General features: G+C 47.2%; 1 protein-coding gene across 2 annotated transcripts in view; it reads right to left on the reverse strand.

Annotated features, from left to right (window-relative positions):
- Positions 1-6,095: 6,095 nt before the first annotated feature.
- Positions 6,096-25,503, reverse strand: part of GPAT4 (glycerol-3-phosphate acyltransferase 4) — a 33,806-nt gene continuing 14,398 nt past the window's right edge. The window contains exons 3-13 of one of the 2 annotated variants that reach the window (XM_045779109.2): positions 17,702-17,771; positions 17,018-17,318; positions 16,143-16,217; positions 15,299-15,388; positions 15,028-15,121; positions 14,306-14,421; positions 13,403-13,458; positions 12,780-12,865; positions 9,295-9,423; positions 9,128-9,207; positions 6,096-7,130 (exon numbers count right to left, since the gene is read on the reverse strand). In XM_045779109.2, coding sequence (XP_045635065.1) covers positions 7,022-7,130; positions 9,128-9,207; positions 9,295-9,423; positions 12,780-12,865; positions 13,403-13,458; positions 14,306-14,421; positions 15,028-15,121; positions 15,299-15,388; positions 16,143-16,217; positions 17,018-17,318; positions 17,702-17,771 — 1,206 coding nt within the window. In that variant the 3' untranslated portion in view covers positions 6,096-7,021. Of the gene's footprint in view, positions 7,221-9,127; positions 9,208-9,294; positions 9,424-12,779; positions 12,866-13,402; positions 13,459-14,305; positions 14,422-15,027; positions 15,122-15,298; positions 15,389-16,142; positions 16,218-17,017; positions 17,319-17,701; positions 17,772-25,503 lie in introns of both variants that reach the window. The other variant, XM_045779110.2, reaches the window with a different exon arrangement.

Below are 25,503 nucleotides of genomic sequence, written 5' to 3' on the forward strand. Positions count from 1 at the left end.
GTTTGCCACATAAAAAATAAGTCGCTTGCTTCTGGAGAGTGATTGAAAATGGGAAAACTAGAAACCAAATTTCTACCCCTAAGAAATGATACTGAAGCTCCTGGTTATTCTGTCCATGTTTTTATTTAATTCAGAGAGTACAGCCAAGCAGTTAAATAATTTTCAAGAGGGGTGATAAAAGATAAATGGCAAAGGGTTTGCAGCACAGGACCAGGTGACTGTGGGGGTGGGGTTGTCCAGAACATTCTGTGGAAGGGCTTCAGTTTCATCACCAGGATGCCAGGGACAAGGCAGTGTGACACACAGCCACCTGCCAACAGAGAGAGTTTACCAAGTTTAGCAGGCCCCCCGCCCCAGGGAGGTGGCTTTGGCAACATCAGAAGGACAAATCAAAGCTGCCGACGTCCCAGGGAGAGGAAATCTGGCTGTGGGCTGGGTGCCCGGCCGCGAGGACAGTTACAGACCATGAATTCCTGCCCTTGTGGGGGTCAGGACACATGGTCTCAGAGCGAGTGCGCCCTTCCACCAAAATTCCCAGCGCTCTTGGGGGAAAGGAGACCCAGTTGTGTGGGAAGCAGAAAACAGAAGGGGAAGGAAAGGTGGCAGGTCAGTGCTGAAAAGGGCACGGTCTTCCATTTCCCCCACAGGAAGCTTCTCTGGCCAGGGTCCCTCCTGTACCCTGACTACTCCCAGACGCGCGCCCCAGAGCAGAGATCCTTTGCAAGCGGGAGCTCTGTGGGCCAAGGACTGTTGCATGCCAAAGAAAAACGAAATTTGCTAGCCGAATATTTTTTAGACATTTTGCAAGATGCACGGCCTCCCTGACAATTTTTAATGTACTAACTGCCTGGTCCAGTGAGCTGATTAATTGGTGCTGGAGAGATCAATAAAAAACAGAAAATTAAAACAATTTTAAAGTGATTAAGTAGTTTAACACCTGTCTCCCGTCACGTCAGCGCAGGAAGAAAAATAAAGCAGGTGTCGAAGGGGCCTCCTGAAGCAAGAGAAAACAGCGCCTGCCTCGGAGAAATGACAAATCACAGCTGGCGGATCAATCTGAGTGCAGGCAGCCCTTCCCCGAGCCCACGGTGGCAGCGCCGGGAACCAGAGACCCCAAGAGGCTGGGCACCTCCCCCGGCGGCTCCTGCAGAGCCTCTCCGCAGCGTGGGAGGCACAGTGTCTGTCCACACCCTGAAACAGGCTGGGAGGGCACCAGGGAGCCGAGGACCATCTTGGCCTGGAACTCTGGATGGGATGAGGTGGGAAGGCACCTGCTGACCTTCTCCTGACCTCACTTCCACCAGTCAGAGCTGAGTCTGTGCTATGTGGAGGGGTTCAAAGGCGACGAATATGCATTTGGGGAGCTGTGGGGCCAAGGGAGGGAAACCCATTGTCATAGCTCTCTAGGATTACCAAATTCTCCATTCTGGAAGCTTCAGGTCTCCAGCCTTACTCCCTCCCAACCTCCACCTTCCCCAGCCTCGACGGCCTGGCTGTATCTACAGGTGTGCGGGTACCCGCCATGATGGCCCAAAAGTCTCTTGTAAGTCCTCTGTGCCGGCCTCACACCCCTAGCCCCCAACCAGCAGCCGCAATGGGAGCTGCCCAGCAGCAAGAGTCACCCCTGTCCCAGAGCTGAATGTAGGATTCCGAGTCACTGGAAGTAAACTCATGGAGCTCAAGAAACCCTAAGATGACTCTTCTTCAACTTCCCCACCGGAGTCCTAAAAACAGAGTGGAAAGAACATGGACAGGGGAAATGAAGTGAGGGGAACTTAACAAAGGCGAGAGGCAAACCTGAATACAAGTGAAACATTTTACAGGTCTCCTGTTTTACCTTGAAACTGGACTTGAATTTTGCACATATAAAGTACAGAATATACTCAATGTTACCCGTATTCTAGAAAGCTAGGTGCACGCTGCCCTGTGGCTTTCCTGTCTGGGCACACCACTACATTCCCCCCCCCGCCAGGGGGTTGGGGTGAGGCTCATCCTTAGGCACAGGCTCTGAGCTCCTTGGAAGGGGGAGCTGGGCTCCTTGGCTAACCTCCTGCAGGTGGGGGCAGAATGGGCCACGCCCCTGAACACCCGCATTCCTACTCACCTGCCTGGTGGGACGGTCACACGTTTGTTTTCTGCTCTCCAGCTTCCTGTTCACCTTTGAGGTTCCCTTGAAGCTTTCCCCGCCAACACCAGGACGGAAAAGGAACTCCAGGCAACAACAGAGAAACCTTGCAGCGGGTTTAAAACATTAAAATTTAAAAACATTTTAAAATGTGATTTAAACATTAAATAACCTAAAATGTTTAAAAACATTAAAGCCCTCACCTGAACTTCTTACTAGCAGTCCCCACTTTGCATGTCTTCCTGTTAGCACCTGTCACACTGAATAGAAACGGAAATGGAGTCACAGCAGTAGCCTGGATAGGCCCAGAGTCAAGGAGTTCCAACCATGAGCTTTAATAAAAGCATTTTACTAGCCAGTTCTCCGCCTTTCTCCTACTTCCGTCTGGGCTGGGAGTTCTGCTTCTGTATTCAGCGTTTGGGCCTCTGTATACATGACAATCCTTGTGGGGCTGCATTAGTCTCAATGAAAACTTGTCAATCCTTTCCAGCAAATTTTATGCCAATGACAGTCTCACAAAAAAAGACCTCCAGTCTTCAGCTATTGGCCCACTTTTAAAAATCACCCATACAGCCAGATCTCTACATAAAATATCAACTATCTCCTGGCATTTCCTGCCACAAGATGGGACCTGGGAGATTTGGTGGGGATGGAAGCTGAGAGGCCCTGAGCAGAGTCGAACTTTGCTCAAGGATCCCAAATGCCTGCTTGTCAAGGGTGCCTACTCGGGGGTGCAGCTCTCCACCGGTAGGGCGGGCAGGTGCGGTGGCCTGCGGCACTGCGCAGGCTCCGTGCTGCCCCCGGCTGCGTGTGCGTGTGTTGTGTGTGTGTGTGCACGCGCGGAGGGCCGGCCAAGGTACCTCACCGCTCTCGGAAGCAAAGTTCTTGACACGGCGCCCTCCGGCCTGCGGCTGCTCCCTGCAGAGTACGGATCAGACTGACGAAGATAAAGTTTCCCCGGGCCCAAGTTCCAAACTCGGCTGTTTTGTTTCTGTTAAAATGCAATTGTTTTTCTCTGGAGTGTGCGGTGACTGCTCGGCGTCAGGAAGATGTATGAAAGCCTCCACTTCAATTCAGCATCCCTTTTCTCCCAGACAAACACGGTCGGATTTTAATAAATCAAAGAGCCACACTGTTTAATAAAAATTTATTGACTTACAAGTGATTATTTATCAAAAGACCATTAATAGCAGGTACTGAAATGATGTGTTACTGGGTGGTGCTGGGGAGACTAATAGGAAATCAATGCAGCTGGCCGGCCGGAATGCATATGAGAAGCCCACCCCCCCACGGCTGGCGCAATTGCACCGGCAAAATACACCAGACGCTCCCCCTGCTGCAATGAAAAGTCCCCCCTTTTTATTTATCGTTTACAAATGAAATGATCAATACTTTTAATCTAGAGCAAAATTTATTAACTTTCCCATCGGAGAGAGACATATTGACTGGGGGGAGAGGGGGTGTTAGCGCCATGGAAGATGGATGGCGGGATGGTCGTCTCTTCGCCTGTCCAAGAGCCAGTGTGCGTGCAGCTGCCCTTCCAGCCTGCAGGTCCCAGGCCACAGCGCAAGTGCGACGGGAGAAATCAAGTCTGGCCACCCAAGAGGCACAGCAGGCCGGCCCATGGGACCTACAACTCGGCCGACTCGCTCTTGCTGGCATGTCACGGACATGGAAGCATCTATCCCACAGACCACGCGGGCCGTTCCAGGAAGGAACGGCGGGATCTCCAGACCCAGACCACCTCTGCAGGACAGCAGGGTTCGCGCCCGCTGTTGGTGGGCTGCTGCTGCGAAGGGCTGGGCACTCGGGGCTCCTGGGGCGCTGCCGCCTCACAGCCAGCCTCTTTTCACCTCGGAAGGGCAGCAGCAAGGAGTGGGGGCAGACGCAGTCAAGAATCAAGTTCTAACGTTGGTTCTACTGTCGCAAGGACATCATCTCAAACTGCTCCCATCAAGCTGAGCTTGCTGAGCTCCCGCCTGGCTCACGGCCTTCTACTGAGCTTCCTCTGACGGGAACTTTCCTAGCCTTTTCAGAGAATTCCTTTCCTAACTAGCTGGAACAAAAATATCTCAGGGTTGAGTGGAAACAGCTTTCCGAGAGCCACATTCAGATCCGCCCAGCCCCACTTCACCTAAACACGGAGGCCCCTTCTTTACACAGGGACACGCTCTAGGGCAGTGTTCACTAGCCCTGTGTTCTAGAGGAAACAAATGGGTACAAGCTGACTTGTTTCTGAACCCCATGACTTTAGAACTGAGAGCTAAAGTTTGAACCATGGTTTTTAAAGTTACATTTGAGGTGGAAAGAGCTTTGGAGGCCATCCAGCCCAAGTCCTTAATTGTGGATCAGAAAATCGAGAAATAAAGTTCAAAACAGCAAATGAGGAGGTTTGGAAGTGGGATTAGAAGCTGGCCAGTGCTCATCCCACCCATTGACGCTGTTGGTTTTATTCCAGAATCATCCTCATTGTTGCTAGAATCCTGAGTGAGTACTCTGTACTGGACACTGCTTTACATGATTCTGTCGTTGTTCCTACGTGTTGTAAGGCTTTACCACCCAAGTCCTGACTTGGGGGTAATGCGGAACCTGCAGGTCCCCAATTAAAAAAGTGGTGTAGTCAGAATTATCTCCATACTTATGACAAGCACTAAATAAAAATTTTAGAAATTGCTTTTCTGGGGGTGTAATTCACAGCTCTTCTCTTAGTAAAACCGTAAAATAACCCTTGCTTAGTTTCCACAAGTATTTCTTTACACAGCAGCTGATTCTAACCCCGGCTCTTGCAATACGCTGCTAGGTCATCAACAGACAGGCATATTTTTAATATTGTTTTTAGTTTTTTCACATTCTTTTCAGCACACCTATGAAAATCATGATGTAAACGTACTAAACAAGAGTTTTTTTAAAAAAAGAACTTTAAAAAAGGGAACTTGATCTTCAAAACCAATTTTAAAGATCATTCCGGATGGTGTTTTAACACTATATATTGCCTCCTCTAAAGGCTGAAAACCACTGTTTACTCTTTGTAAAACAGTTCATAAGAGGCTGTTCCTTACAGTCAAAACAGGGTTTTTATTGGAAGGAAAAATCGTTTTTCACTGGTTAGCAATAGGGCAGGTAAGAGAAATGGGGGGCTAGTAAGGGAGGGATAGGAACAGAAAGCAGTCAGGGCAGGGAAGACAAAGTGCTATCAAGTCAGTGCCTCGGGAGCAGGGCTGCCCTCCCCCCGCCACGGCAGCCCCTGGGCACAGGCCAGAGGGCAGCCTTGCAGAGGTGACGCTTACCACGGCTGGTGCAAATCCTGAAAGGTGTCATGGCTGTGCCATGCTGGAGCCAGGGGACGGAGCGGGGAGAGATGGACAGACGGGTAAGTGGTGGGGGGAGGCAACTCTCTCTTGTTAGGGATGTGAAACTGGTGCACCCCAAGAGCCAGAATTAGTAAGGGTTGCTTGGCTCTGGATCCGCCTTCACAGTGACTGTAGGTGGGCGCAGGAGACCCATGAAGCCCACAGTTTTCCTCCGGCTGTGTGGAAGCCCACAGTGCACCCAAGAGCCACCTGCCCATCCTGTCCCCTCCCTAAGCCTTCCAGAGCCTCTGTTCCTGCCTTGCCCCCCTATTTCCTTGCTGCTTCCCACTCTCCTTACATCCAGACTGCCCTGCCCTCTTGTCCACTCTTCCCAACCCTGACAAATGGTGCCCCTCCACACGCCTCTAACCCCAGGCACCCACCGGTGGAAAAGTCCACATCTCAGTCTGTGCTGGAAATTCTAAGTTAATCAGAGGAATAGGTCAACAGTTGATAGGAGGAGCAGCTTCTTCTGAACAATACTAGTTCTCAATTCCAGAAGTCAAGGGGATTCCCTACGGTCTCGGGGTTATGGTCAAGTCAGAGAACTGTAACTGCTATATGAAGCATGTTGCTTAGGCTACATCCAGGGGGCAAAGAGTGAAGGGAAAACCCCTCAATTAATTGACCATCAGACAATTTTATTTACTCACAAAAACAAACTCAAAGCCCTTTGCAGCAGCTCTGAGCTCAGACCTTTTCCTGCCACGTTTCATGGACCTATACTTGTAACACTGAGCAACTTGTCCTTCAAAGTAGCACTTCAATCCCCACAACAACCCTGTGAGGTAGGTATCACCACCCTTCCCCTCCTGATCCAGGTTACAGATGGGGAAACTGAGGCACGAGTTAACAAAGAGCAAGTCACATGGGAGTTCAGGGTTAGCACTGGAGTTTGAACACAAAATGACTCTTGGTTCCCACCACACCCTAGTCACTGGTCCACCTTGCTTCTTGCCTCCCCTTTGGTGACTGCCCATGGGCAGAAGCATAGGAATTAAAATTTCTTTTTGCCGAAAGGCCCCGCAGACAACGGTCTTCCTCTTATCCAGTCTGCACAGCTCCGAGGCTGGGGGGTGATGCGTAGGCTGAAGCGAGTCACACTGCCTCAGCAGTGCCCTCCTCACAAGTGCCGGGGGGCCTTTCCCCAGCAAAGTCCCTGGCATGTGGCATCCATAACAGACTGACACCCTAACGTCCTGAACACGGGATGTGGCCGACTCTTCCCAACCACTCAGCCCCACACGTGTACAGGTGGGGAGGGGACTTTAATGGCATTCCTCCAACGGACTTAGTGTAAAAGAAACAAGAAGGCATCTCATCCTGGGTAGCAACCCCCAGTAGCGTCCACTTCAGACGGTGCGCCCAGGGATCCCTGGGGCGGTTCTGAAGAAGCTGGAGTCCTGGGATCCGGACTGGCCCGAAGAGCCCCAGAGTTGGAAAGGATGCAGCAGTGGGGGCGGCGGGGGCGGCGGCAGCAGCAACTCCAGCTGGCTCGCGGGTCAGGATCTGTGAGTGGTGGCTCCAGGCAGCGCGAGGCGCGGGCTCAGGACCGGCTCCTGTCCTCGTGGTTCCCAACGATCATCTTGCTGTACAGCTTCTGCTGCTCCTCTTTGAACGTGTCCTTCACCTTCTCCCTCTTCAGACCACCATCCCTGATGAGAGAAAGTCTGGTGTAGTGGCAAAGACGGCCTCCTATCCACCCTTATATCACGGGGCCGCACTGCTCAAAACCCCAGAAGAACCTGTCAGAAACAGAAGCACTCTATGGCTCTCCCACTCCTGAGGGTGACCTCAGGTACTGAGCCGGCACTCCCCAATTTCACCATTTCTACCTTAAATCTCTCTCTTGCCCTGGGGTCAGAAGTCACTACTCACGTTCAAGGTACTTCACAGTCACTCAAACCTACCTACCAAGGAGTTTACAATGCTTTCTACTCAAAATTCACCCTCACCTGACGAAAGGCAAAGGAGGTACTCTGGCATCATGAAGGTGAGCCAAGCTTTAAGAACTACTGAGACTATAATGAATCTATAAACCTCATCTGTGAAATAAAATCTGTAAAATTCAGACCTAGAGATTCATGCCGACAACAAACACAAGGGGGGACCTGCGAATCCTTACTTCTTCCGTGCCTGAGGGATGGTGCTGGACAGGAATCCAAGTCACTCTCAGACTCCTGTGCTGATGACCCCGGCACCTCCCTCTGCTATCCCTGCACTTGGATTTGCTTCTTCAAAGTCCCATTCCTACCTGGCACTCCAACTGCTCGCCTACACCCTAGAATTAGCATCCCTTACCTTCAGTGACTAACGGAAACCCCAGTCCACCTTCAGGCTTTCTGCTACACCTATACTTCCCCTCTGAGTTATGCAGGTGGCGGTGGCAGAAAAAGTCTGATGAAGCCCGCACCCCCTCCCCGGCCCCCATCGCTGGACAGACCTTACACCGAACACTCTTATATGTGGGATGCCCTTTACGATCCACAGCAAAAGCGCCTTTTTAAAGGTAGCCATGCTTGTCTTTCTAAGGCCCCGTGGACGGGGAATGTGCAGCAGTGGTTAAACATTCCAGCTCTAGCAGCCTGTCACACCGGAGTTCAAAATCTGCCTCTACTGATACTCTGTGACTCTGAAAAACAGGTACCTGACCTTTTTGAGTTCTGGTGTCTCATCTGTGAAATGGGAGTAACACTCCTTATACTGCGTGGGTTTACTGTGTGGATGGGGTAAGGTCATCATCTCCGGCGCCAGCAGCACATGCCTGGCTCACAATGAGTGCCGATAAACATGAGCCTTTTTTAAAAGGCCACACCTGAGGACCGTGCCGTTATCAAAGAATCCACATGTCAGTTTAAAATTTGAATCTCTACATCCTTTTCCCATAATGCCCACTTTAGTCAAATGCCCAACACAGATGACTTTTGTGCTTAAAACGAAGGGTCCTAGAGGGTGGAAGGATTTCCCTATTCAGCTCCTCTTATTTGGAGTATAACTATCTCATACTCTAAGGGTCCGCAGTTATGGCCCACGGGCCAAATCTAGCCTGACACCTGTTCTGAGAACGTTTTACTGGAACCCACGCATGCTCATGTGTTTCTATATGGTCTCTGGTTGCTGTCACACCGGTGGCAGACTGAAGCAGTTACAACAACGGCAACATGATCCACAAGGTCTAAAATATTTACTGACTCTTCACAGCGTTTGCCAACTCTTGCTTTAGTAGGTAACAAACTAAATGTAATAAATGAAACTTCTGCCTTTCTAAGGACGGTCCAGTTTTACCAAATATACAAGATTAGAGAGCCCAGTTAATGCAGTTTCCAGACCAGCATTAGGTCCCCCCTACCTAAAGAGACAAGGACTGTCTGGGAGCCCTGGCAGATGGGTACAAACCCCAGAAGGTACAGAGAACCAACTGCTTCAGCCCAAGCATGCTGTGCTCTGTGTCCCCAAGGTCAAGGCAGCATGGGGCACTTCTGAGCTGGAGCTAGGAGAAAGGAGTCACATTGCTCACTCTCCAAGGCTGGCAAGCTTAATTCTCCACACCAGGGACAGGCAGATTCCTCATAAAAGGAGTCAACAATTCAGCATCCACTTAGGAAATTCACATCCTGCTAGACTCTGCTGATAAAACCTGGCTCTGACTCACCACAGCAGGTCCACGAGCCCCCCCTGCCTGGCAATGGCGGATTTCACCCTATTTGCAAACTGGACGGCATCTTCATCTGTCTGTAAGAAAGAACAAATGAGACCACTCAATACAGGCTGGCGTCATACGGAAGGAGGCGAAGACCTCGGCACGGTGTGAGCACCCACCTCTCTGGTCATGGGAGGCAGGTACCAAACACTGCAGACAATGGCCCAGCTGGTCATCATTCTCAGCAGGTACGTCACCATCCCATATTTGCTGCTATTCCAGAAGGCATCACCAAATTGAGGGTCATACTGAAAAGCAGTGGAAAACCGGGTGGTAAGAAGTCAGTAGTTCTAACAAAACGTGGGTGTCGACAGCAGCTTTTGAGACTGCCTCACGTGGTGCAGTACCAGTTCCAGAAAGCCGCTCTCAGACCCCCTCCACAAACACTGCTGAAGTAATTCTATGCCCGGGCAGTTCCGACCTCTAGCAACACGAACCTCCCGATGGGCTCAAGCTTCTGCTGTAGACCACTAGGGAGGACTCCCCCAACTGCTTTCCTCAAACAAGTGAGCTCTCTCTTTGACCCAATTCACGTCTTCCTCACTCATAGGTGTATGTAATTCTTAACGTGTTCAAGCATATCCAAAACCAGAGAGAACAGATACTCTCATACCTCCATGCCCCAGATTTAACCGTTAGAACATTCCACCGCACGAGCTTTGCCTATCCCCAGCACTGCGTCATTCACTCATCCACACTCTACACGTACCTCACCCAAAGACACCCACTTTTTAATATTTCTGGTGCCCCCCACCAAGGAGAGAACACTGCCAAAGCTTCTGATAGGCCTCTGGGACGACACCACTAAGCAAGCTAACTGCGTGAGCAGGAGGTCTGGCTGATGGCAACACCCACACCCCTCGGCAACCAGGCACGCACGACAGCGCACCAGGCCTCCGCCACGCAGCTGCTGCGCTTCCCACCACACAGCAGGCTCCCCAGATACGCTCTTTGCCAATGACTGTAATGGAAGCGAAGGCTGTACTTCAGTGGCATTTTGTGGGAAATGGGGCTGAAGCTGTGACCTGCAGTCTCACCCAACAGAAAAGAAATTTAAGTGGCAGGTAAGCAGGGGGGGAGAGGTGCGGGAGGAAGTTCTGTAAGAAGCCACAAAAGGAACTGAGTCCTTGAAGAGAACGCCGGGAGAGTCCTGCCCCTGCTAGCAATGTCTGAGGGGCTATCACAGACATGCCCTCAGGCTGTGACTATGGAGCAAACACGAGGACCAGAGTGTGGAAAAAGAAAAGGGGATGGAATTGCAAGAGTGACCGCGCAGAGCAGGCTGCCACTGGTGTCAGGAGCGCCCTCTCCCTGGAGAAAATCGAGAGGAACACAGACAGAGATGCGACACTGTGGGGGGCTGGGTGTGAACCAGAGGATCTTTTAGGCTCTTCAAGCCTAGATTTTATGACTCTCAGAACAAACTGGATAATTATGCCTAGCCATGGACCTGACTACACAGGAAGGAAGACACTTAGATTTAGATTAAATTACAAACTAACTGCTTTCAGCTCAGGGCGCGATCCTAGGGTGCTGGGATCGAGCCCCGCACTGGGCTCCCTATTCCGCTGGGAGCCTGCTTCTTCCTCTCCCAGTCCCCCTGCTTGTGTTCCCTCTTTCGCTTAAAATCTTAAAAAATAAATAAATAAATAAATAAATAAAAAATAAATTACAGACTACACTAAGAAATTTAGATTTAACTACAGAAAGCTTCAGGAGTTGACATTGTAACAGCAAAGGGAAATAAGGAAGAAGAAGGAGTTTTAAATAGAAACTAATGCTTATGTTTGAGAGAAAGTCTTACACTTACGAAGCACTATATGGATAACATAGTTGACATCGAATGTGAGAGCCCTTTGTTCAGAGCTGAATCTCTGTTCCATGCTGGGCTGATGTTGTAGAGAGAAAAACAAGGCAAAAACCCAAATTGCAATAAATTTCAACATCAAATAATGACTTAACTTTGGTGGAAATAATAATAAGAGCCTTGAAACTGCTACGGTTATCCAAATTGGGTTACCAATGAAGGCTTTATAAAAACTAGCAAAGTTGTTGTAGAGCAGAAGTTCTTAATCCTAAATGGGCTTTAATCAATCTGTGGACAGAATGAAATTATATGTAAAACTGACATGCCTTTTTCTTTGGAGAGGAGCCCTAACTGTCCTAAAGGTCCATGTCTCAAAACTGTTTAAGAACCACTGCTCCACAACAGGGCTCCCCAAGTGTGGTTCCCAACCAGCCCATCCGGAGCACCCAGGAAAGGGCTAGAAATCAAGTTCAAAAACACCCAGCAATCTGCATTTTCCCAGTCCCTCCAGGTGATGCTGATACAGCTACAAAGTACTGATGTTCTGGAGTGAACAATAAGGAAGGGCCTCTTCTAGTAATGTTTTTACTGTACATGTATGGGGAGCCCTGGATATTGAAATGCAGGATGGGTTGCAGATGACACGGACACCACTCCCCAGGTTCTCCTCCCATGGCAGAAACCGCTGACAGACTGTTTTCTTTCCTGCTGTTCCCAGAGACAGCACCCTCCACAGGTGGCTTAGGCAGCCCTAACCCGCGGATCAGTCGGTTCTCCTCCAGCCACTGTGCACAGGCCACTCCTGCCCCGGTGCTCTGCCTCCCTGGTAAAGGGGAATGCTGGGAGCACTTGCTTCCCCAGGAGAAACAGCGCTTCCTCCACTGCACTGGCTGTGCTGGCCGAGTGACACCGACTCTCTCAACAGAACGCTCTGCACACAACACGCAGACCCTGGGAAAGGATGGAGACTAAATTTTAAGTAAAACAGGCACGGATGCACTTGCTGTTCTACCCTGATCTGAGATTTCAACTAAAGCACTAAACACACCGACAACAGCCTGTGGCATTTAGAAGTAATAACATGAAAAAAAAAAAAAAAGAAGTAATAACATGAGCAATAACATTCTTTTAGAAACAGTACAATGTACGGATTTATAAAACCAGATGGATGTAAAGGCGGAGAGAGGAGGGAGAAAAAAAGAAGAAACTAACTAACTGAATCCCATCTTCAAAGTGAGTTTGAAGTACAAGCCCTGAAAGGTGGGGGACAGCCTGGACAAGCTGCATTTCATTTTTATGAGTAGTTCCTGGTATTTACGATGATAACACAACCCAAAGCAGTGGAGCTGTTTCTTCCTTCAGGATTAAGGACACATCTGCAGCCATCTATGCTCACCTCTCCACCAAATGCACACATCTACTCCCTGCAGCAAGCCTCCTTTTCAAGCGGAGCACCTTCCACTCCAGGGAGGTTTATGAAGAGGTCGTGAGTGGGCGACAACACGCAAAGTTTGTGAAGAGTTTGCCATTTCCTGAATCTGGTGATGGCAGCGAGGTATGGGCTGGAACCGGCCGGTCCTCATTCGGCCACTCCCCCGTCCCTTCTAACGTAGCGGGTTATGAACCGTGAACAAGTCCCTTCTCTTCCTCTAGCACATTCTACCCACACTAGCCCAGCCCAAGCTGCTCCACCGGAGGACCGACCGCTGACACCATCTTCTTCCTCCCCTTTCTCTTGCTATGTCCCACTCATGGCAGCTGCGACAATGACCGCATGTGCCCTCAGAGGTCTTGTACCTTGATAGCAACAGGGTAAACCGTGGCTCCAATTTCAAAACTTCCCTTTTTGAACATCATCACTGATGTATTATTGATGCAGGTTCCTAAAATGCAGAAGAGAATAAAATGCGCTTTCTTTTGGTCCTTACCTCAGAGATTAGGAGTTTAAGAACTCAATACAATAAGAAAAATTCTTCAAACAGGATAAATCTGTCATCTCCCTGGCTTAGAAATGAATACTGAATAGGGATAAAGAAAACGCTGTACTGTTTCCTATCCTGCTGTTACAGGATCACCTTCCCCAATGAACACACTCAGCCTCGATGAAAGGCCAGAGCCACTCAGCAGACTTGCGTTTTCAGGAAGAACTCTACAAGACGCTGAGACCCCACGGGCATATGACAGAAAGGACTCCTGTACTGAGAAGGTCACACTCTGGCACTCTCAGTCAAATGCTGAACTTCCCCGAGTTTTTAGTCCCACAACCAATTTAGTGGGGGACTGAACATCATTCAGTGGAAGCAGATAACCCCAGCCAGGGTTGAGGGACTTGGTTCTGCGGCAACACCAGAGTCACCATCCTGCATGGCCTCCCCACCCTCCCACACAGAAGCTCTCTGCGGGGATCGACCCCTTCTCACCCTCTGGGAAGATGAGGATGGGTAGCTTGCTTTTATCCTGCACATGCTCAGTCAGTCTTTGGAAAGGAAAAAGAAAACAAAGGTTCAGACAGCTTTACATTCATCATCATCAAAATGCACTTATAAATAAACTATGCAGATGTCACACTGGATGGCGTATGAAAGCAAGTTAACAAACACAACAATCTTCTATAAACCCCCAGCCTGAATCTCGTAAAGACAAAACTTATAAAGACAGGGAAAGTCAGATGGCTACTATTGAACCCATACGAGCTGTTCAGTTAAGCATTAAGGCCTATTTAGAGGACACTGCTCAGACCTGGGACGACCTCAAGGACGTGCCTGCCACAGGGACTTGCTAACAGCACCCTCAATAAAGACTTGTTACTGGACTTCTGGACTTCCTGACAGCCATGTTAGGGGCTGAACCTGCAGTCCACCTGGCTTAATACTGTCCCTGAGAGATGCAGTAAAGGGATCTGGGGGCAGGTTCATTGGTCCCTGTAGAAGATGGTCTCAGCTGAGTCTTCATTCCTCCCAGTTTCCTGCAAAGCTCTTGCTATCACGTATACCAGCTCTACCTTTTTTCCATTGCCTTAAGTTTGTTTTTATTTGTGGTAACGAATTCACCTGGAGATTTCAAATAGCATTGAAAGTTCATATGTGGCTTATTATAATGAGTACAACGAATAAAAAAGGTTAAGAGATTACTAACTTGGCAAATACTACCAAGGTTTCTGTATTTTTTATATTCCATATTTTAGGGGAAAATGTTTTATTATGAAAGCAGTACAGGCTCAGTGTAGAAGACACTACGATTCTACTGTGAAAAGATAACCACCCCTAAAACTCACTCATTCTCTCTAACTGGTCGCACAGAGCAACGGCATTTTGTGGATTTACCTTTTAGCCACCAGGTGGCGATCTTTCACTTCAGAACGCTCAAACCAGACGTGTGGGCAGGCCTTCACCATGGCTCTCTGAATCACACCCATGAGTCCCCCGTGCACTTGACCCACCTAATCTCACACAAAGGAATAACTGGGAGTGAAGACATCCTCAAACAAACCCCCACTATATGGAGACAGCCCCAGATCCCAAAAGTACCCCAACCTCTCAGCCTCTAAACATTTTGTTGACAAGCATAGGTTTCTCACTATTTAGAAAATTAGACTGTGAATCTTAAAATTTTGCCTTTTATTCAGTGATATCAAAGATACATCATTAAAAACGTAGCTGAAAACCTAAAAAAGAAACAATGAAGCTGAGTAATACCTTGTGTAAAAATGCTTTTACTGGACAGATTCTCTAATGCCCTTGAACCCCGTCCTTTCAAATCCTCCTTCCCTGTCCTTCACCCCCTTCTGTGGCCTGCCTAAACATCCAAAGTCTAATCTCCAGCCACACTCTTAGTTACTACTCTCTCAGAATACCTCCTATCAAAGTCCCAAGGAGTGAGAAGCAATAGAAACAGAGGCGACAATCTAGGTTGGGGCCCGTGTGTAAAAACATGTTTCCATGTTTAACATTCTTCAGTAAGAGCTCTCTGAAGGGTCAGAAGCATCCCAGCCCTGAGCGTTCTAAAGCTCTTACTTGCCCAAGAATGCAACAGAGAAAGGTCTTACCATGGCATAATAGCCATCACTGGCCAAAATGATGACGTCGATTGGAGAGGTGTGATTGGCCACACAGATGCCCCCGTTTCTAGGCCTGTTTTCCCTGTGTTTAAAAAGAATGCAAAGCAACAAAATCCATGTGAGACAACTGATCTGGAACTCAGCCCTTACCTCACCCGCCTCATGGGCTCTGAGAGCTCAGAAGAGCGCTCGCTGGCCAGCTGCAGGTGAGTCGCGGTTAGCCAGCGCCACTTCCCCATGTCATGCAAAGTGCCCTCACCTGTCGTGGTAGGTAATGATGGCTGTCAGGGCTCGCACGCAGATCCGGTAACACATTAGGTGAACATGTTTACTCAGGAACTCCTTAAACCTGGTATGACACGACAAAGATTTTTATTATTACTTTACACATAGGAAGTCGGGAAAAGTTACGGCCTCTAACAGCATAACTATCACTGCCTACAGCCCTTTATGACTGCAGAGTATTTTTATACCGGTTAAACTCTACAGTGTACGAGTGTCTTTATGCCTACGAATGAGGAAACAGAGAAAGGATGAGAATTGCTTAAATTCACTGAAGTGACCGGGTTTAGAATTTATAGCCCTCAAATTTCCAGCAAAGGTGAGCCTCCTCAATTCTTTTCCTTCCCAGTCAATGCCTAGAGGCAGGGCAAAGGACAGAGAGTCTAACCTCACCAGCCCAGGGAAGAAGACAGCTAGCCCCAGAACTTCCAGAAGGAACAAATTTCTCTTTAAAACACACACACACACACACACACACACACACACGCCCTACCTACACTTCTTTTCCTTTTACCAATTTACCAACACAGCAGAATGCTTAAAACTAAATGATATGCTGTAAAATCTGCTGGTTCCATGGTTGTGAGGTTCCTCCCTTGTCTTTAAAATGGGAAGAGTGTGAGTGTTAGTGGGAAAAGAACACAGTCACAGATCAAGACTGGTGAAAAATACAACCTTAATGCTGAAGCTGTTGTTATCACTGGGTTATTTTATCTTTCTAAGATGCCATGGGTCTGGCTGTCCCCAAAGGAGTGGCCTGGTTGGAGCCACTACTACAGAACTAAGTACCCTCCAGAAGCGGACTCTCGCAAACCACTCACCTCCCGTTTGGCAGGTATCCCACCATGGTCGTGCCTACCACCAGAAGGCTAATCCCAGTAAAAGCAAGAGCTATCCTGTAAGAAGACGACATGTGAAAATACAGCAAATAAACCCTTGTGCTACAGATAGACTGGAACGTATGAAGATGAAAGTGGGCGTCACGAGAACCACCCCTAAGACCATCTGATCATAGGATCCAGGTAAGAGTTTCATCTAGAAATGAGAGCAGGTCTAGCATAACCAGAGATCATTTTAATTCCAAACTGACAGTGAGGTATGGATTTGCCTCTCAGCAGACGCTATCTCCTCAGACATCAGGCAGCCAGAACGATGGAAAAACCTACTGTTGGCTGCTCTGCCCTCGGACACCTGCTGTCCCTGCCGTCTTACCCTTCCCTTTGGCTCCACACCCTGGCGGAAGCAGAGCTTCTCTGTGGAGCAACAGGAAGTAGAACCTGAAGGTACCGAGCCGGCAAGGCGGACTCAGAATTGCACACGGTACAGAAAACCTGAGAGCTCAATATCGCCTCTGTATTAGAGAGGCAAACTTCAGGAAAGAACCAGCCATGCCCAGGGAGGAGTGGCCAGAAAGTATGCCATGTTCCCTGTCCCTGTGTTCAGGCCATCTAGACGAGCAGTCTGATTTAAGAAACCCAACGATTTCTGTCTGCTGTGCAGAGAATCCAAGGGCCTTTAAAAGATAACCCCCAGTGTACCCTTCCAAGAGTCGGAAGGACTGGCCGGTGACAGAATCATACTACGCTCCTTTCTAAGACGGGAGAAAGCAAAGCAGAGCGACACAGGGCGGGCAACCACGCCTCAGGCTTAGGCAGCAGCAGCTCTGGCCTTTTGTCCCCATCAGGCCTGCCCTCACCTGAGCGGCAGAAGGAAGCAATAGCGAACCAGCACTCCTAACCCCCATAAGACAGTGAGCCGAAGGCTGATGTACTGGAAGTTATAGTTGGTTCTGCTCAGCAGGTTCCAGGACTCCAATTCCTCTGCCGAGAATCTTTTTGTCACCTCATCATCCATAATGGTCTCCATTCCTTTCCGGCAAAAGTAGAAAATGTCAGAGAGCTCAAACTCCGGAGTATTATCCAGAGCCTTACTACTACCACTTCGACGAATTTCTTTGATCTCTTCTTCTAGCGAAGTGGGATCTTTTGCAATGATTCCTGCAAAAGAGAACACCCGTGTCAAGCAGCATGCTGGCAGGAAGCATGTTAAAAATATTCCGAGTCCAGGGGCGCCTGGGTGGCTCAGTCAGCTAAGCATTCAACTCTTCGGTTTCAGCTCAGGTCATGATCTTGGGGTCCTGGGATGAGCCCCTCGTTGGTGTCTGTGCTCAGCACAGAGTCTGCTTGTTGCTCTCTCCCTGGTCCTCCCCTGCTCGCACGCTCTCTCACTCTCTCTCTCAAGTGAATAAATGAATAAGTAAAAATCTTTAAAAATATTCAGAGTCCATATCCTCCCTTTGAAGAGTATGTATGGAATTAAAAGCACTTAGGAACATATTTCAAAGGGACTGTTTGGGATAAGGAGCAAAAGCCAGTCTTACCATTGGTATAGGGCTTGTAAAGTTGGTGGTTCTTCTCCTTGGCACCCCTCTCCATCCTCAACGTGGCCCACTGTGGGGAGAAATGGCAACACACAGAATGAGATCCTTCTTCATACAGCGAATGACTCCATTTCCATTCTAGAAAAGCCTTAATCCCAGTCTTCTGAGATTGGACGGTAGCTGAGAAAGCACCCACTCCAGAAGGAAAGTCAAAGCCTTCTCCTTCTAAGCAGTCCCCCTCCTTGATGACAAGGAACAAAAGATGAGTCACCTATAGTAAAGGCCTGGAGACTCAAGCAGCTTGGAGAAATTTCTTGGGCCTAGGTTCTCTCTGCCTAAATCTTTCTGTCTTCAGGGCACCTAAGGAATTCCCTAGCTGACGGTACACAGACCTCTCTTGTCTCTTCGTCACTGCCGAACGGCAGCACTGCACAAACAGCAAAATCAAGCACCCTTTACACAGCTGCCCACCACCTGATGCTGCCTACCTCCCAATTACTCCAGAAGCAACAATTTTAGTTTTTGAGTATTTAAATAATATACATGTCTAAACTGTCCATCCTCCTCTGAGTAGCCTTGTAATGTGCGGACCCCACAAGCTGATATAGAAGGGCTTAGTGTTAAAACAAAAACACAAAAAAACACCATTTGGAGATTTGTTTTTTGTCTTTTAGGTTTTATTTATTTATTTGACAGAGAGAGAAACAGCCCAAGTAGGGGGAGCAGTAGGCAGAGGGAGAGGGAGAAGCAGACCCCCCACTGAGCACAGAGACCGATGCAGGGCTCGATTCCAGGACCCTGGGATCATGACCGGAGCCGAAGGCAGACATTTAACGACTGAGCCACGCAGCCGCCCCACCATTTGGAGATTTAAAAAAAAAAATCTAATTGGATACTTACGCTAAGTCCCTTAAGCAACTCATCCCAACACTCTTTTCTATCTACAAAATAGGACTGGTGGCACGTCAGCCTCCTGCTTCATGAGGTCGCTCAGGATCAAATGAGACCACATACATGTGACAGAACTTGGGAAACTGCAAAACACCCTAATTGTCCTCACTGTGACTGAAATAATAATGAACTCTAGAAGAGATCTAGAAAAGAAGCCTCTTCCTAGAGCCTCCCTTCCTTAACATCCATCTGACTACAGTAAGTGAGCCAGGGTCTCTCCCACTATCCCATAACGAGAGGTGAAAACGAGCTCACTGATCGCTAACTTGAATATGTATCACTGCATAGAAAGTTATGTCCGTGGAAGTCAAAGAAATAGAATCGATATTTTGAAAGGTATCTTTTCAAACTTGTTTCCACAGTTACGCAAGGTGAGAGAGAAACCTATCATTCTGTGATGCAGCAAAACCCACACAGCCCAAAGCATCTGGTGTAGATTCTGCTGCCAAAGCCTCAAGTATCGGCAAGACTGCTCTGGATGCTCTAGCAGAGCCAAAAGCAGGACACGAGTTTAATCACTGGTCTGACCTCATCTGGAAATTTCTTCAAATACCGCTGTCTAGAACAAAAGACAGCTTTGAGTCACCCACTCAGAAGAGGTCTAGGGCAAAAAACCCCACACAGCTCATTTTCTATACTTCGGATATTTAGCACTGATGCTTTCTGGCTCTATGCATGCATGACCTTTTTTTCTAGAAGAGAATGTAAATGAAACACCTACAATGGAGGAAGGTAGACTCCCCCTGGGAATTCCATCTAGGGAAGATGTGAATAGGGGCAAGGGAGCTTATAGCAAGCGTGACATACAAACACAGGCCACTCAACTGGAGTTGAGGGTTTTCCATTTTGGCCAAGACTGCATTAGTACAGCAAGCATAGTCAGAATCAGAAAAACGTGGTTCTGTACTGACAATTCTGATACTCAGATGAGGCTGCAACAGGCAGTTAATATATGACATCAAGCCTCTTGAGCACTAGAATTTAAGTCTGTGAGGACTGCTTCACTCTGCAAAATTCAAGATGGCTGTGGTGTTTTAACCGGAAAGGTACAGGTTAAATGAGACCCTACATCTCCTAGCTCTATCACAGAGCTGTCAACATCGCCTTGCCCTCCTGCTTTGTACATCTAGCTTCGCTTTTTTCCCCCTTCAGGTACATTACAAAATGCTTCTGTGTTTAGGAGAGAACTGTCCAGTCACAAGGGTGGAGGAACCTGGCTGTTGGCTGGGAAGTCTGTTCAGGAGAAGCTGATCGGTGAACTGGATTGCTTCGGCCCGGTGCAGGAGACTGAAGGAAAGGGGCACTGCATGTGAGCAAAGTCCGCTAACTCCACAACTGGCTTCTCTGAGTGGTCACTTTCAGAAGTACAGTGTGCAGAGATCCAGAATAAAACTGAGAATCCTAGGTTCAGAGTTCATTCCCATAAACCTCCTCTCCTTCCCCTGACGTGAGATGCCATTTACCGTGCTATTCAGCATCAGATTACGAAATTATTCCTGTCTCAGGTTCTCCCGGACAGAGAAGAGACCATTTAAGGGCATTAACAACGCTGCACACTTAGGTAACATTAAACCCAAGGCAGACCTTGGCAGGTGAACGGCAGGCCCAGCTCCTAGAAAGGGAGAGGGTGCAGTGCTGTACTTCGCTAGCCGTTCATTCTATTGAACACTACACTTTAGGAATTAATCACAAGTCACATCCAGCAGACTTTGCAACCTAATCTCAGCAGAAACCGCCTCCTTTTCAGTCAGCCTCCACTGCACTGTCCCATGAACTAACCATATATACCCAAAGAACGAGACCCTTGGAAAATTCAGGCTCGCATCATCCAGCACATCTATTCCCCTGCAAACACCACCTCTTTTAACAACTCTCTTTTCTCCCTGCTTCAGCTGTAACCCCTAAGTGGCTACCAGCGAATCTGCAAATCTTTACTTCACTGAAGTGCCAACCTCACATTCCCGATGGCCTGCTGGTCGTCTCCCCATGCAAGTCCAACCAGCCCTCACCAGCATGTTGCAAATTAAAGACAGCACACCTCCTCCCAACCCGGAAAGTGCTCCCCCCCACCCCGGCCCTCCTCCTGAGGCACTGGGATCACTATCCCTCTGGTCATCCAAGCTTTGAAGCTTCCCATCCGTCACCAAGTCCTATCGATCCTCCCCTGAAAGGGCGCTCTTTCACAGCTGCCTCCTGTGTGATGTCATTACCTTCACTCCCTAGCTTATTCTCCTGCTTGTATTAATGCAAGGGCAATCCAATTGCTCTTTCCTCCCTTCAAGCCACCCAAACACACGCTGCCAGTCGGATCTTGTCACTTCCTTGCACAAAAATCTTCACTGGCTTTTCAATGCCTAAAGAAACATTTGCTTTTATAATCGACCCCACTCCCTCCATGCACCAATGTTTTTGCTCCACTAAGCTATATACAGTCTCTAAACAAGACTGTACTTTCTCATCTGCGCTTCTAAAATGCCTTTTCCTTTTTAAGATCCAGTTCGAATGCCAACTCTTCTATGAAATGTTAGCTAGCCAATTCCTGTGGAGTTCTTCTCTCCCGGGGTATATGAATTAGCACCCAATTGTGAATTAGTTATGTATGCATATACTTGTCTTTCTTACTGGACTATAGATATCTTGAGCAAAGGAGGCAGAACCTACCCATGCTCTCACTCCAGCGGAGTCTGATAGAGGGTCCTGCACTTAGTAGGCAGTCGCTAAGGGCTGCATTTAACTCCCACTATTTCTCTCCGTCAAGGTCTCCACGTGAAAAGATAGAGCTGAAATGATACAACCGACAACTACTTCCCATCACCTTCCCTGCCACGGTCACATTCTCACCTTCTTCAGTTCATCCTCTCAGCTAGTCGGGGTTATGTTAAAGTCACCCTTCTCGCTGGGGTAGGGAGGACATGCACATGAAGCAGGGGTTGTGACTTCCACTCTGTAGATGAGGAAGCACACGGCAAAGTCTGATGACTTGGGTCAAGTTTCAGAGCTCATCGAAGAGCCCTGGATTTCAAGCTAAGGGCCACTGACTTAAAAACTCTTGCCCATCCCACTATACACTCCCATTGTACAGACTTCAATTTCCTCACAACCGCCACTGGCTTTCTAGGACTCTCCATCAGCCCTTTCCGTGCTGGAGTTTCATGCTTACAATTGTTGTAACATTTACAACGGTCTCTGACCTGACCTGATCAAGCCTTTGCCCATGAGGCAAAATCACCCAGGTCATTTCTTTCTATTTCCAGGCTTCCTACTTTCTCCTTTTCCAAATCATTCTCAACTCAGTGGAAAACCACTCCCAGGACTTCTACCTCAAATAACATCGTTGTCGCTGTACTGAGAGTAAATCTGAAGCACAAACATTAAGAAAACAAAAACACTTTTAAAGAACACTGCTGCCCTCTGCACAAGAAAATCTTCTGCAACTCAGCATTGACAGGACCTACACTGAGTTAAATCTTCCAGGACAGGGAACCGAGAAGACACTGACCCACCCACATTCTCCCCTTGGCAGGGATACCGAGGTACCTTTATATAAAAGGATGCGCTAATTATGGGAAACTAGCTGTTAAGCCAGGGTTTGCTTAATTCTGCCAAAAGCACAGGTATAGGTACTGCATGGACCAATAGGATATGCAGTTTTAATCATCTTTATGAAGATTACCTATTAAAAATGGCTGATAAAATCCCAAAAGAAAATATGGATACAAAATTAGATATACATGCTATTAACACAACCATTAAATATGAATGCAGTTGCTAAAGACTGAAGGGTAATATACATACAAAAATGTTAAGGGATTAGAAGCTGTGTAAACATGAATGTATGTTTAACATTCTTTACTATTATATTACTTGTCTGGTTATTGCTACATAACAAACCACCGCCTAGCTTAGAGGCTTAAAACACCACCACCATTTATCTTGCTCAAGAATCTTGCAAACTGCACGAGGTCTGACATCAGCTGGGTGGCTCAAAGGCTAAGGACTGGGATCCTCTGCAGACTTGCTCGCTCCTGTGGGTGGCAGTCATGCTGGTTGTCAGGGCCTCCCTGGGGCTGTGAGTTGGAATACCTAACACCACGTGGCCTGGGCTTCCTCACAACATGGTGGCTGGGTGCCAGGGGCAAGCATCCCAAAAGTCAGAAGTTACACTGCCATTTCTAACCTAATCTCACCTATTACACAGTATAATTCATGTCCACTACATTCTATTTGTTAGAACCAAGTCATAAAGCAGGCCCCCCTATTCACAAGAAGTCAATCAGACTCCACCTTTTGATGGCAGACCTCAAGATCACTTGGGAAGTTTTAAAAATATACCCATCCAGACCAATTAAATCAGAATCTCTGGGGAGATTCTAGTGCTCCCAACTAAGTACTTTAGAATGCTTCCCCAGGTAATTCAAATGTGTAGACCCACAGAATTAAGATGATCTTTAAGCTTTCTTCCAGCTCCAAAATTATATACATAGCAGCCCAATTTAGGAAGGATGAACAGGCTAAAAAAGGTAAAATAAAAGTCTATTAAAAAACACCCACAAGTGGGGCGCCTGGGTGGCTCAGTTGGTTTAGTGTCTGCTTTCAGCTCAGGTCATGATCCCAGGCTCCCGGGATCGAGTCCCGCATCATTGGGCTCCTTGCTCGGCGGGGAGCCTGCTTCTCCCTCTGCCTGCCACTTCCCCTGCTTGTGCTCTCTGACAGATAAATAAATAAAATCTTAAAAAATAAAATAAAACAAAACCAGTTTGGCCAAATCCAACTTGTGTCTAATACTAATGCTGATATATAAAGCATTCAGTTCTTACTGTCCATTAAGGTCAACTCAGAACAGTAACAGTCAGAAAAGACCAGACATTCCTGCAGAGCCACCTATACATAACCTTGCTGGAATGGTAGCAGTCCTTTCTAGCCCACCCCTGCCTCTAGCTTATAGCCAAGTTGTAATTACCCATGCAGCTCAACAGGATAGCACCCAGAGTACCCAGAACCCTTGCAGTGGCTGATAGACACGTCTCTAGGAAATGAAGAAGCACAAATCCGATTCCTGAAATCCTAAGACTTGAGGTCAAAAATGGGTACATACATAAACATATATACATATACACACATTATTTCCATAATCACTTCTAAATCACTGTGCCTCAAGCTAATGATTTTCAAGATGTGTGATCAGCAAAGATAGTCTCTGACGGCCCAAGATTACTTATCCCATGGATTGGCCAACAATATATATCTAATCAATTTCAGTTATGTAATTAATTATAATCTGCATTAAAAGTCACAAGAACATACATTTAAAAATATAGTCACAATCAGAAGGATTTTCATTGACTATGAACTTTAAAATATTAATTTTGGGGGACAATTCAAAATAGAATACAGAATATACATAGATTTTAGGCTTTCTGCGGCCCAAAGTGATCCAAGTTAGAAAATTTTAGCTACTACAGAATAATTCAAAGGCTGGTAACTCTATGATTTCTATGTTTTAAAATTAAGGATTTCCATAGATATGTGAGTTAACCACTTGCTTCTAAACTTGAATGAAAGCTAGCCATCACTCAATGTTGTCTCCTAAAATTTTTCCAGCTGTTCTACTGACCCTCTACTGGTTTACCACAGTGGCAAAAGGGCATGAATAGTAAGTTATATGGTCCTCTGGAATCCTGGGCTCGAATGAAGATTTTCCTGGACTGAAATTTAAGAAAATTACATTTCCTGATTAATTAAAATAAATAATACACATAAGCAAAGTAGCTGGTCCAAAGACTAGTGACTAGATCACTGCTTCTCAAACTTCAGTGTGCATGTGAAACACCTGGCTCTTGTGGAAATGCAGACTCTAATTTAGTAGGTGTGGAGTGGGCCTGACACTTCCACTTCTAACCAGCTCTTAGGTGACACTGCATACTACTCCCCGAGTAGCAAGTAACTTGATAACCTCAGAGACCATCCGTAGGGCTCCAAAATCACACCACTGAAAACAGGTACTCAAACACGAACAGGTACACTCTAGCAACACTACTGACAACAGCCAGAAGGTGGACATAGCTCTGCCATGTCCACCAGTGGATGAACGGATAAGCAAATCATGGTACACACACTGGAATATTATTCAGCCATTAAAAGAATAAAAGTACTGAAATATGTTATAATGTGGATGAATCTCAAAAATATGCTAAATGAAAGAAGGCAGTCACAAGAGAGCAAATTTTATATGATTCCTCAAATCCGGAATATCCAGCATAGGCAAATCCAGAGCTAGAACATAAACTCCTGGTGGTCAGGGGAGGGGAAAATGGGGGGCAACTGCTTCAAGAGTGTGGGGTTTCCCTCTGTAGTGATGAAAGTGTTAGGGAACTGGGCAGAGGTGATGGCTGTACAACACTGTGAATATAATAAATGCCACTCTTAAATGTGACACAAATCATATTCTTACAGGAATATTAAATACCAAAACCCAATATTCAATAATACACATAAAAAATATTTCCCAGTATAAAGTAACATTTCACATAGCTCAATCTTTCAGAGTCTCTATTTTTTCACTGACAAAATGTAGACACCCTGTCCACTGAAAAATTATAAGGAACCAAAGGAAAATGAGAGAATTTATTCTGAACCATAAGCTACAATATGAACACGTAACTTCTCAAATTTTGGTTTCTCAGATTATATATGGTCTCAGCTATGAGAGAGAATACCTAAAGATTTGGTGACTACTGAAAACAGATACTGCTAATAAAGTACCAAATCTCTGGATAGATATTAAAAGTCCCGTGGCAAAGATCAACTTCCAGGAACGGTTCCTTAGCTAAGTTCTGACATATGTTAAGAAA

This window comes from Ursus americanus, chromosome 27 (genome assembly GCF_024610735.1).
Source record: "Ursus americanus isolate L20-20 chromosome 27, mUrsAme1.1.p, whole genome shotgun sequence".
Taxonomy (NCBI): Eukaryota; Metazoa; Chordata; class Mammalia; order Carnivora; family Ursidae; genus Ursus; species Ursus americanus.